Consider the following 14,401-nt stretch of genomic DNA (forward strand, 5'->3'; position numbering starts at 1 on the left):
TTAAGATTAATTATTTTTTTATATATTATAATTATTTAAAATTTAATTTTTAGAGGGGATGGACAGTGAGGTGGATAATTTTTTTTTAATCTGATGCTGTATAAGCTTGCTTCTTTGCATCATTTGCCCCTACCAATACTAATCACCTTTGTGACAGCATCTGCATTCTTTTCATTGCCTCTCTAACAAGTTGGTGCAGAAAGAAGTCCACCTACAAGTTCCAACTGATATCTGGAAAGTTAAAATCCCTTATGATTAGACATTCTAATTTGCTTGTTCACTTTATTTGTCCATATACTTGTTCATTATAGAACAAGCTGTCCACCAGTTGTACAATTTTAAAGTCTATGTGCTTCATACTGAAAAGACCACCATCCTGTGATGTCTGTCCTTTCTGCACACAATCACCACATTCAAATTCTGTACCCCAATAACTGACACCACGTTCATGTTATGCCAATAATATTGGTATATGATGATTTAACCAATACTTCAAACTCAACAAATTTATTTACGTACTCCTACCATTAGTGTATAAACAAGTGAACATGCTCCTGTGGAGCCCCAGCAGGCCACCCTGCTATCACTTCTGCTTTTAAGGTTGCTGCATGTCAAAATAAAAGCAATGAAAGGACACACACACACACACTGCTGCTTGTTAAACTACTAATTCCTATTCTCTCCATACTAGCAGTTTTCTGACCCACCTAACATTGATAGCATAAGCAAATATTCTTGCACCCCTTCTATTTAAGTGCATCCTATCCAAGTAAAAACAGTCTCTTGTTAACATACAGACCACACTGAGAAAAATTCTATGCCATGAGCCTTGTGGGCTAGATATAGAAAAATTAATTTTTTATTTGGATTTCAGCAAAATATGATTCATTCCTTATGAGAGGTTTCTATATAAGTTGGAACATGTTGGAATTATGAGTAAGATTGTAAGATGAACTGCAGGGTGGCTGCAGGGCAGTAAGCTAAGGCTTGTGTTTAAATGGCAGTAATTCGGGTCAGCTACCGCAACAAGATCTAGGAAAATTAGGTTGATGGACTGAGAAATGGCAGCTGAAGTTTAACATTGACTGGCCAATTATGCAATCAGATATGAAATTCTCCAAGCAATGCAGACAGACTACAGATAGCTCACGGGGTTTTGTTGATGATATATAGAACCTTTGCTAGAAGTGATATAGAGATGATTATCCCTTTGTATAAGGCTATGCTTAAGCTACATAATGAATACTGTATACAGGTCTGAAGACCTCACTTTAGAAAAGATGTAGATTTGTTGAAACAGGTGTAGAGAAAGGCAATCAGTTTGAAGGGAACAAATGGGTGCTGTTACCAAGAAAGAGCTTCAATTCTGCAAATTTCAGCATCTGGTGACTAGGCATCTGCAGGGAGATCTGATTGAGGTGTTTAAGGCCTTGAATGGATCAAGTTAGCTAAATGTTGATGGCATTCTTCCTTCTGCTAACACTAAACCCAAGGGAACATAACTCAAGTTGAGGAAGGATGGTTTCAAGATAGATTTGCAGAAGTTTGTCTTCAGTCAGTGGATAGATGGAATAAATAAAAGGAAGAACTAGACAAATTCTTGGAGGGTATGGACAGGTGAAGTAAATTTTTTTTTTTTTTTTTTTGTTTTTTGGCTGATGTTTTAAAACTTGCTTTTCTTTCATCATTTTCCACTACTAATAGTAAATGGTTAGTCTTCAAACTTTTTTTTTTTTTTATGTAAACCCCAAACACAAAAGGTATTAGAACCTATAGTACTTAGTTCCGTGCTTGGGTTGGACATTGAGAAGACGAAAGAAGATATTTGTTGACATTGGACTTGAACTTCTGTAGACTGTAATTTTCAGGAAATACATAAGAAGGAAGGTTGTTCCAGAAAACAACAGTTGAATGAATAAACGAGGAAGATGAAAAGTTGGTTCTGTGAGTTTGAAGTCTGACAGTAAATGGATGTTGGCAGGTGGCGGCACGTGTTCGGACTGTTTTGAAAGAGAGAGCAGGAATTATAGAAGCCAATTCAGAAGAACAGTGCCCATGGAAGTATCTGTAGAAGAGACATGCAGCAGAAACAGTACGTCTATGAAACAGCGAGTGGAGAGACTCTGTTAGAGATGAATCTTTAATTAACCTAACTGCCCTCTTCTGAATGGAATCAAGAAACCCGAGAGAGGTTTTGGCGGCACCACCACAGATGTGGGAACAATATTCCATGGCTGGGCGGATTTGCGATTTATACAGAGTGAGCAGCTGTTTGGAAGAAAAGTAACGCCAAGAGCGAAAGAGAAAACCAAGTTTTTTATATGCAGAGGAAGCAATATTTGTAATGTGCTTGTGCCAAGAGAGATTAGAAGTCAGGGTAATCCCCAAAAGAGATATATCATTTTGCCTAGAAATCGGAGTGTCACTAAAGATAAGCATAGGAGCAGAAGAATCCTTTTTGCGAGATATAAGACAAGACTGAGTTTTAGAAGGTTTGAAATCAACTAAGTTGTCTTTGCCCCACTGGAGAATTACCTGAAGATCAGTATTTAAGGAACTGGTAGCATATTTTCGAGAAGTTGAAGCTGATTGAGCAGGATAAGGTTTCTCAAAATGGAAAGTGGAATGCAATGTGCTATCATCAGCAAAACTATGGATAGGATTTCCAGTCAATGGAAGAAGGTCATTAATATACAAGAGGAAAAGAGTGGGAGAAAGAACTGAACCTTGGGTGACACCAGCATTAGTGAAGAAGTTAGAAGACAGAGAGCCATCTACCATCACCCTCAGTGAGCGATCAGAGAGAAAACTGGATAACCAATAACTAAAAACAGTTGGCAAACCATAAGATGGAAGCTTGTTTAGAAGACTTTTATGCCAAACATGATCAAAAGCCTTTCAGATGTCAAGAGCAACTACTTGATTTTCACCGAACCTTTCCATTGAATTAGTCCATAAATGGGTAACATAAGCCAGAATATCACCAGTGGATCAACACTGACGGAATCCATACTGGTGATCATTGATCAGACGGAAGGTTTCTAGGTTGTTTAAGAGTTGGCGGTTAATTGATTTCTCCATTACTTTAGAAAGAGTAGAAGTAATTGGATGGGAGGAATTTGCCACCCTTTTCAGGAACTGGCTGGATATGAGCAAATTTCCAAACAGAAGGAAAAACACCTTTGGAATAAGAAAGTGAAAAAAAAAAAGGCGGCAAAGAATAGGAGTAAGTTCAGGAGCACAGGTTTTGAGAACAAGTGCAGAAATACCATCGGGACGTGGAGTTTCCTTAGCATCAAGATTCGTCAAAATCCTTCTGACATCCTTTTGACGGAAAACCACAGGAGGCATTGAATGGAGCGTGATGGGAATGGTGGGAGGTGTTTTACCAAGATCATTAATACATGAATTTGAAGGAAAATGGGATGCTAGCAGGGCAGCTTTATCCTTGGCTGAAGTGACAACAGAACCATCTGGTTTGGACAGAGGTGGGAGCAGAGATGGGCAAAAGTTGCAACCAATAGATTTGGCAAGAGACCAGAATGCTCGGCTACCATTAGGTCAAGAAGCAAGTTTTCTACTCTTAGCCTTTTCAAACTCTAGTTTGGACTGATTAATAACTGCTTTACAATTGTTGCGAGCTTTGGTGTAGGCAGAAAATGAAACTGGAGAATTAGAAACAAGCCAATTATGATATGCAACATTCTTTTCTTGAACAGCCTTAGCACATTTCTTGGAAAACCAAGGTTTATTTAAAGGACGAGATTTTAAAGTGCAGTGTGGGATAAAGGATTACATTCCTGCAAGAATAATTTCACTGACATGATCTGAGCAAATGTTGATATTAGAAGTTTTGAAACAGTAATCCGACCAAGGAAAAGAAGAAAAGAAGTCTCGCAGGTCATCCCATTTTGCATTCTTGTAATGCCAAAAAACACGAGGTTGGGAATAGTCATGAGATAAAGGTTCCATTGGAGAAGAGACGATCACCAATTTGTGATTAAGTGCCTAAAGGACTTCTCACTTCGACCTTGTACTTAGAAGGGTTGTTTGTGAGAAAAAGATCAAGCGTATTGCTGTATGATTAGGATTGTCCAGTATTCTTGTAGGTAAATGAACAATCTATGCAAGGTCATTAGTAATTGCAAAAGCCTCAGCATCTCTACCAGCTGGGTCGGTGTGACTAAAACACAGAAGCCAGCTGGAATTGAACATTAAAATCATCAAGGAAAATTACTTCACTGTTAGGAAAGTTGGACTGGAGAAAGTCAAAGAGCTCTAAGTGATTAGTGGAGTTGGGAGAACGGTAGAGACAACAGATGAATTTGACACAATGAGGTAGAGAGATTTTAAGCCAGAGAAGATCAAAGAGAGGAGATTCGAAATTGCTAAGTCTCTGATAGGGAATATCAGAACGGACATATGCACAAGTACCACCTTTGAGGTGAAAGGAATCATACAGAGAATAATTTGGGCATCTGAGATGAGCAGTAGTTGAATCAACCGATAACTGAGATTCTGTCAGAAAAGGTACATGGGGTTTGGCTGACTGCAAGTGGAAATCGTTAAGATTAGAATTTAGACCACGTATATTTGTGAAATGAATTAGAAAGTGCTTGGGAGGTTTAGATCTTTTCGCAGATAAACTTGCTCTATTAGTTTGACAATTCATGGTGTATTCAATAGTAAGAAAAAGTGGGTGGGACATGCTGTATGAAGTAATGAAATTTTTGGATATGGCATACAAACGGTAAGAATATACCCAGATCCTTGACATAATGTGGGATCGACAATGCTCCCCGCATACACACTACTCTGACTCCCTCCAGTCACTGTCTGGCAGAGTAGAGGTAGCAAGATTATACACTAGCTGATCCGGAAGCCTCCTAGAGAGTTACCAATAGGTTCGGTCCGGTGTACTAACTAGTGGCTGGCCTGCGAACGCCGTTTTAGAGCTGTACCCTCGAAATTCAAGGAATATTGCATCTCGCCACGATGTTCATCATAACCTCAAAAGTCATCATCATACTGTATGATGGAAGAGATGGAGAAAGGTTGACCAGAACTTAGCTCTAGAGACTAAATATAGGTTCCACCACTTCAAGCCTCCAATAAGCAAATTGGTGGTATTGCACTGGTTGATGAGAGTCATCTACCACCAACATGATATTAAAAATGTATTGTCCCCTAGGGATCGGTTCTTGGATTGGTTTTATAAATGATATTGACAAAGGAATAGAAGGTGTGATGTCAATTTGCAGACGATATGAAGATTGGAAAGTGGTTAATGATCAGCACCAAACATTTCTCCTTCAGGCTGACTTGGATAGGCTTTATTCAATGGTGGCCAGGAAAATGGCACTTATGTTTTAATGCTGTAATTGCAATGTTTTACACTTGGGAATATTATCCCAAAATAACTTACAGGTTTGGTGGGCGTATATTAAAAATACAGAAAGAAAGGGATTTTGGAGTTTGGATATAGACAGATATGAAGCTCTCCGAGCAGCGTAAACATGTAGCATTGAAGGCTTATTTTAAAGTCCTATCAATGAATTAAGCATTTCCTTTTAGAAATAAGGAGGTCATTATCCCACTGTATAAGGCAAATGCAGTTGGAATATTGTGTTCAATTATGGATAAAAAAAGACAGTCCTTCTTGAAAGAATCCAAAGACTACAGAGTTTGGTAACTAGGCACTCTGAAGGGGACCTGAAAGAGGTCTAGTAATTTATGAAGATGAAATTTTCACCTTCATAAATGATTCCAGACCTTAAATTCAAATTATAGGGAAAGAGAAAACTTTCCTTTGTAATACGTTTTCTTTTAGCCAAGGAGCTGTTAATATAACAAAATAAAATAAAAACAGTGTTCGCCATGTAACACAAGGAAGCCAGTGACAAAAAAAAAGTAGATAAGAAAACACAAATTATATGCTTCCTACATCATATAAGTAACTATCCAATTGACCTTCAAATTTATTCAAACCTTTAGCCTCTCAACTACCTGCGAGGGCAGCTTGTTTCAGCAATTAATGACTTGCTGGATAAAAGAAAATATCCTCCAATCTAATCTAAACTTAATTCCTGTAATGTGAATTTATGGCCCCTAGTTCTGGAATTCTTTATAACAATGAAAATTCCACCTTCATTCATTTTACTAAACTCTCTCAGAGCTCTTATAAACCTCAATCAGGTCACCTCTGAGATGCCTGGATGCAAAGCTCTGTAGCCCACAAGTTTTTCCTCATATGGTCGTCTTTCTGTCAATCTCACCATTCGAGCTGCCTGTCTTTGGATCCTTTCAAGATGCTCAATGGTCTTTTTTTCAGATGAGGTCTTACAATTGCCTTATACAGTGGGATTTATGACCTCACTATTTCTACAAGATAACATTCGATAAATCGATAGAACACCATGAGTTTTCCTGGCTGCCTGTTTACACCATTCAGAAAACTTCATATCTGCCTGTATTGTAATTCCCAGATCCCTTCCTTTTGTCCACTGTTTTTAATTCAACGCCACCAAGTGTATAATTTATTTTTGGGTTGCATTCCCCAACTATAAGACCTTGCATTTAGCTGCATTAAAACATAGCTGGAACTTCTCTGACCATCTTTGAAGTCTGTTCAAGTCATCCCGAAGGAGTGCTGCTTGTCACTGATCATTAACAAATCTACCAATCTTTACATTGTGTGCAAATTTTGACATCATGCCTTCTATCCCTTCATTGATGTTATTTATGAAAATGAGCAACAACAGTGGAGAAGAACCAATTGGGACCCCACTCCTAACATTACAACAATTGAAGAATATCCATTAATCACAACCTTCTGCAATACAGCAACCCACTTAGAATCTTTCCAGTAATCCCAACCTTTTCTAGCTTACCTCGTAACCTCTGATAAGGGACAGAGTCAAATGCTTTATAAAAATCCAAATAAACTATGTTGAAATTGTTCCCTACTGTGCCAAAATAGCCTACTAAATTAGTTAAGCATGACTTTCCCTTAACAAAATCATGTTGTGTGTCCTTAAGAATGCTCTCTCTCTCTCTCTCTCTCTCTCTCTCTCTCTCTCTCTAAATGTCCTGGATTGCACTCTTAATCACAGCCTCTAAGATTTTCCTAACTACTGAAATCAGACTAACCAGTTTGTAGTTATCAACTTCACTCTTAGAACTGCTATTATGTACTGGCAATATGTTGGCACTTCTCCAATCCAAAGATGCCTTCACAATTATCCTCAATGATTCAATACATTGCCTGGCAGTCTCCTTCAAAACTACTGGGTATATGCCATCAACACTGGATGGTTGATGTTCAAAGGTCAGATGGATTGTTACCTATGGAGGGAAACAGGTAGGTTTTTTTTTTTTTTTTTTTTTTAATACTTTTTCTTTATTTATTTTTTGGGCACTGCAACAAAAGCCTGTACCTTCCTTGCACTGTATGGCTTATATTCATATTAACATATATAAGGAATGTAAGGTTTTATTTTAACAAGACAAATGAAAACCCTTATTGATATGACTCATGAGTCAGCTTTTTAATTTTAATTCATAAAATATTAAATTATTGTTTTAATTATATAAATTTAAAAAAGTTCATAGTTACTAACTAGTCAATCTACAAATTATGCTTGTGAGAATCTACTAAACTGATGTTCTGGGGGAGGTGAAAATATTATTTGTAAGCCTAATGAACAACAGCCTCTAATCTGTCAAAACAGACTAATCCTGAAATTAAGAACACCCCAAATAATCTTGCCCTGGTGATCTACTTTATGAAATGAAGCAAAAATCGAATTTAGTCCATTTGAATGCAGTTTAAAAGAAAATAATAAATAAATAAAAAGATAAAAACCATAACTTTCATTTATATAAAACAACAATAGAAAATTGCACTGGGGTATAGATTTAATAGAAGTATGGTCATTTTACTCAAACTTTTGTTAAAAAAAAACAAAATATAAAACATGCACACACAAAAGGAAAAATCTATTAAAAAAAAAAAAAAAAAAAAAACTCACCGAACTAACTTCCCATATTTTTAGAGTTTTTTCATCGGAAGCACTGACTAACAGTCGACTATCACTAGACCAAGCAACATCTGATATTCCCTATCAAAAGAGACAACAACGTAACATAAAATTATTTTAGATTACTATATTTTTTTCTCTTTAACATATTACAGCAAGCTATTTACAATTTTTTACAAATAAAGTTTAAGGAATATGCTGTAACTGGTGACAGGTGGGTGTGATAACCAAATATCAGTATAACAAAAATGTCATTAATGAGTAAAATGTCTTCCTTGTCTGGATTTCCACACCCCATAACTGCAAAACATCAGTCTGTTAAGCCTACATGGCAGTATAGCAGGGTTTGAATGTGTCACTTGTTATGCAAGTTCTGGGTTCAAATTCAGTCAGAGACTGAAGAGGCACTTAATTTCTACAATCGACTGTACTTAACCAATCTCAGATAGCAGCTTACGATTTTACCCATAAGTTATTCTGCATTTTTTCAGCAGAAATAAAATGTAAATCAGCCTGTATGTATATCCTTATACAGACTTAACAAGCCATATGAACTGGTGTATTATGACCAGAAATTGATGTGCCAGAGAACTCCCAAACAACCAACAAACCATACTAACAGAAAAGACATTTTACTAATGAGATTATAGTACGAGACATGGACTCTTCCTTTGGTCTATATACACTGAGTGATCACTAAATTATAACCACATACCTAATACTTCGTAGGTCCTCCTTTTGTCCTCAGTACAGCAGCTATCCAACATAGTATTGATTTGACAAGATGTCAGAAGCACTTGGGAGGTATTGCTAACCAAGCTGTGTGTAATGTGGCCAGCAATGCAGGCATGGAGGTGATTGGTGTATCCAGACACCTGATATGCCTTTCCATAGTGTCCCACAAGTGCTCTATGGGACTGATATCGGGGGAGTTCGGAGGCCAATCAATATGTTGGAAGTCACAACTGTGTTCCTCAAACCATTCCTGCACAACAAGTGCCCGATGGCTTCTGAGCACTGCCATTTTGGAAGACACCAACGCCATTCGGGGAAAAGTGTAACATAGTGGGGTGTACACAACAGTTAGCAAGCAGTTGACGATAGCGGAGACAACTGATACATTGTTCCACATGCACCAAGGATCCAAAGTTCCTGCCAGTGAAACATGCCCCACACCATACAACTGCCTCCACTGGACTGCACTTTTGATACCATGTATGATGGATGAATTGCCTCAATGTTGTTGATGCCAAATCCGTACACGACCATCTACGGTGTGGAGTAAATAATGACTCATCCGACCAGCATACCTTTTTCCAATCTTCTAATGTCCAACTTGCATGCTCTTTGCACCAGGTGAATCTTTCATGCCAATGAACCTTGGTTAGGAAAGGATACAATAGGGGTCGTCTGCCAGTATAGCCCATACTTGCAACATATGGTCATGCCAGACATTGTTCCAAGTTGGCCCATGTTGTATTGGGTAGTCAACTCTTCAACAGTGCTGCACCTGTTCACCTGTAAGAGTCGCCAGACTCAGCGCTCACCTCTAACATCAACCTTTTGCTGACCTTTGCAGTTTTGCCAGCGGGTTGTTGTTTGACCATTTTGACGCCAGTCAAAATGGTCAAACAACAAAAAACTACGGTGGCTCTCAAACACCCCACCAGCTCAGCTGTTTGGGAAATCGAGGCACCAGCTCATCAAGCACTCACAATCTGTCTTTTATCAAAATCCGATAAATCCTTCCTTTTACCCATCCCCTTGGAATTTTACTACCTACAGAACCACTGACACGTTAACTATGCTACGACTATCTCCGCACTCTCGTACCTCATGTGGTGAACGGGTCTCATTCAGTTTTCATAGGGGTGGTCATAATTCAGTGATCACTCAGTGTATAACATGTAGTCTTTACGTAACAGAATCCACCAATTCATAGCATTTATCAACATAAATATTTCTCTACTCTTCCTGTAATAGGGAAGTGTTTTTCTCATGGTCAGGTCCTCACACACCTTTCTAGTTGGCTTTGTAAGAAGCAGAGTTTTCTATTGGTACCAGCCTAGTGTAGCAACGTGTATAAGCTGAAATTTTTACAAAGTCAATACTGCATTTGTTTTCTTATACAAAGGTGGATCTTCACCTTGAGAGTGGTGCAAAAATTACCAATAAACCCGAGAAATGAGTAAACAAGTGCAAATATTACTGCAACATATGCAACAGCCAGGTATCCCATTTTCACAGAGCAATTTTGTTGATGGTTACAGTGACTTGTCAATTTTATTTTAAAAATATATAACAGAAAGAAAACATTGAGTTCCGTATAAACTAGCTAGAGAAAAGCAATCACAGAAAAAAAAATATATATTGCAAAAACTGGTAAAAGTCAGTCAGTCATTTCAAATGATAGCAGTGCTAATACTTCAGTTAACAAAGACAATGGTGATATATTAGCAAGAGATACAAAAGAAAGAAAAATTCAATTTGATGAAGATCTCATCAATTTCATTAATTTATTAATGAATAAATACAAATTCATTAATTTATATTTGTTAAAACTTGGACTATGAACTCAGTTTGGACACAAGTCAGTACTATTTACTAGTGACTGCCTGTTGGTCCTTTCAATTTGGTTGTTTGATTTTTAGGAGCATTAGCAACTAAAGCCATATTGCTCGGGGGATATACAGTGGTCATTCCCTGACCTTTCCGCATCCTCCATATTTGGTGGTCACGGGCTCGAACCCCGGTCTAATCAAGAAGCGTGTGCTACGCACTGCTGCTTTTGCCCACATGGCTACGGAGGCACCCTTTCAATTTGGTAACCAAAAATTGATCAAATGGTTTTTCTTACCACTTCAAAAGTGTCTTGTCAGAACTTGCCATTGTTCTACCAGTATAGTTAAAAATTTACCCAAAGGAAACCAATGCATACACACCTGCTTCAATTTTTTTTTTTTTTTTACTTCAGTGGAATGCATTGATTGAAGCGCCCATACCACATGGAGGAATGCTGCCCCTCTGTGTTACCAGGCAGTACTAGGTGGTAGGTGACTCTCATCAACCGGTGCAATACCACCACTTTGCTTGTTATAGGCTTGAAGTGGTGGAGCCCATGTTTAGTCTCCGGAGCTAAGTTCCTTCAAAAGTGTCTTGTCAGAACTTGCCATCGTTCTACCAGTATAGTTAAAAATTTACCCAAAGGAAACCATTTCCTTTGGGTAAATTTTTGAATGCAGTATGATTGATGACTTTTGAGGTTATGATGAACATCGTGGTTATGATGAACAAGATCCAATCTTCCTTACATTTCGAGGGTACAGCTCTAAAATAGTGTTTGCAGGCCAGCCGCTAGTTAGTACACCGGACCAAACCTATTGGTAACTCTTTAGGAGGCTTCCATATAATCTTGCTACCTCTACTCTGCCAGATAGTGACTGGAGGGAGTCCGAGTAGTGTGTATGCAGGGGAACATTGTCGAGGACACGTTATGTCAAGGATCTGGGTATATTCTTACCATGTGTGCACCATATCCAAAAATTTCATTACTTCATACGGCATGTCCCACCAACTTTTTCTTACTATTGAACACACCATGAATTGTCAAACTAATAGAGTAAGTTTATCTGCGAAAAGATCTAAACCTCCCAAACACTTCCTAATTCATTTCACAAATATCTGTGGTCTCAATTCTAATCTCGATAAAGTCCATTTCCACTTGCAGTCTGACAAACCCCATGTACTTTTTCTGACAGAATCTCAGTTATCAGTTGATTCAAATACTGCTAATCTCAGTTGCCCAAATTATTCGCTGTATGATTCCTTTTGCCTCAAGGTGGTACTTGTGCATATGTCCGTTCCAATATTCCCTATCAGAGAATTGATAATTTGGAATCTCCCCTTTTCGATCTTCTCTGCCTTAAAATCTCTCTACCTCATTGTGACAAATTCATCTGTTGTCTCTACCGTTCTCTCAATTCCACTAATCACTTGCAGCTCTCTGGCTTCCTCTCTTTGCAACTTGACTTTCTCCAGTCCAACTTTCCTAACAGTGAGGTAATTTTCCTTGGTGATTTTAATGTTCACAACTCCTGCTGGCTTCCGTTTTCTAGTCACACCAACCCAGCTGGTCAAGATGCTGAGGCTTTTGCAATTTCTAATGACCTTGCACAGATTGTACATTTACCTACAAGAATGCCGGACAATCCTCGATTCTCTCGAGGACAATCGAGGACAATCCTCGATTCTCGAAGCACCTCAATTCTCTGAGCAGTGCAGACGAGCTGCAAGAGTAGCTCATGGTGTCTTGTCAATGATATACAGGAATTTTTCTAGCAGGGACAGGGATGTGATTATTCCCTTGTATAAGGCATTGGTCAGGCCACACCTTGAGTACTGTATACAGGTCTGGAGGCCTCATTTCAAGAAGGATGTAGAGCTGCTGGAACGAGTACAGAGAAGGGCAACAAGATTAATGAATGGAACAAAGGGTTGCTCTTACGAAGAAAGGCTTAAGTTTTGCAAATTACAGAGCCTGGAGACTAGGCATCGCCGAGGTGATCTGATAGAGGTGTACAAGGCTTTGAATGGCTTGAGCATGCTTAATGCCGATGGGATTCTTCCTCTTGCTCAGAATAATCACCTGAGAGGGCATAAATTCAAATTGAGGAAGGACGGATGTCGGATAGATGTGCGGAAATTCGCCTTTAGCCAGCGGGCAGTTGGTTTGTGGAATAGACTTCCATCGCTTGTTGTTGAAGTTGATAGCCTAAACAAATTTAAGGCTCAGCTGGACAGGTATTTCGAACGAATTGAGGGGTGAAATGGGAGTAGTGGTTGTGTTTTTTTTTTTTTTTTTTTTTTTTGGCTGATGCTGAATAAACTTGCTTTCTTGCATCATATGCCTCTACTAATGCTAATGCTAATCCTAACAATACAGCCAACACTCTTGATCTTTTTCTCATAAACAACCCTTCTAAGTACACAGTCGAAATTAGAGGTCCTTTAGGCACCTCAGATCACAACTTGGTGATTGTCTCTTCTCAAATGGAGCCTTTATCTCATGGCTATTCCCAACCTTGTATTGTTTGGCATTACAAGAATGCAAAATGGGATGACCTGTGAGATTTCTTTTCTTCTTTTCCTTAGTAAGACTACTGTTTCAAAACTTCTGATGTCAACATTTTCTCTGATCGTGTCAGTGAAATTATTCTTGTAGGAATGGAATCCTTTATTCCACACTCCACTTTAAAATCTTGTCCTTTATCTAAACCTTGGTTTTCCAATAAATGTGCTAAGGCTGTTCAAGAGAAGAATATTGCAAGTCGTAATTGGCTTGTTTCCAATTCTTCATTTTCACTTTCTGCCTACACCAAAGCTCATAAAAATTGTAAAGCAGTCATTAATCAGTCCAAACTAGATTTGAATGGGTTAAGAGTAGAAAACTTGCTTCTTGCCCTAATGGCAAGAGACCAGAAAACTGAGCATTCTGGTCTCATGCCAAAGCTATTGGCCGCAACTTTTGCCCATCTCTGCTCCCACCTCTGTCAAAACCAGATGGTTCTGTTGTCACTTCAGCCAAAGATGAAGCTGACCTGCTAGCATCCCATTTTTCTTCCAACTCATGTATTAATGATCTTGGTAAAACACCTCCCATCATTCCCAACATGCTCCATTCAATGCCTCCTGTGGTCTTCCGTCAAAAGGATGTCAGAAGGATTTTGATGAATCTTGATGCTAAGAAAGCTCCAGGTCCCGATGGTATTGCTTCACTTGTTCTCAAAACCTGTGCTACTGAACTTAGTCCTGTTCTTTGCCGCCTTTTTTTCACTTTCTTATTCCAAAGGTGTTTTTCCTTCTGCTTGGAAATTTGCTCATATCCAGCCAGTTCCTAAAAAGGGTGACAAATCCCTCCAATCCAATTATTTCTACTCTTTCTAAAGTAATGGAGAAATCAATTAACTGCCAACTCTTAAACTACCTAGAAACCTTCCATCTGATCAACGATCACCAGATGGATTCCGTCAGTGTCGATTCACTGGTGATATTCTGGCTTATGTTGCCGATTTATGGACTAATTCAATGGAAAAGTTCGGTGAAACAAAAGCAGTTGCCCTTGACATCTGAAAGGCTTTCGATTGTGTTTGGCATAAAGGTCTTCTAAAGAAGCTTACATCTTATGGTTTGCCAACTGTTTTTTGTAATTGGTTATCCAGTTTTCTCTCTGCTTTCTCACTGAGGGTGATGGCAGATGGCTCTCGGTCTTCTAACTTCACCACTAATGCCGGTGTCCCCCAAGGTTCAGTTCTTTCTCCCACTCTTTTCCTCTTGTATATTAATGACCTCCTTCCATTGACTTA

General features: G+C 38.6%; 1 protein-coding gene across 2 annotated transcripts in view; it reads right to left on the bottom strand.

The window, feature by feature from the left end:
* The window catches only part of wds (WD repeat-containing protein wds), a 302,400-nt gene that overhangs the window by 218,638 nt on the left and 69,361 nt on the right, over nt 1–14,401 (bottom strand). For both annotated transcript variants that reach the window (XM_090371872.1, XM_090371871.1), the window contains exon 5: nt 8,031–8,120. In XM_090371872.1, coding sequence (XP_090227998.1) covers nt 8,031–8,120 — 90 coding nt within the window. The remainder of the gene's footprint in view (nt 1–8,030; nt 8,121–14,401) is intronic.

Source organism: Mastigoproctus giganteus, chromosome 4 (assembly GCF_048544385.1).
Source record: "Mastigoproctus giganteus isolate SK-2022 chromosome 4, ASM4854438v1, whole genome shotgun sequence".
Lineage (NCBI taxonomy): Eukaryota > Metazoa > Arthropoda > Arachnida > Uropygi > Thelyphonidae > Mastigoproctus > Mastigoproctus giganteus.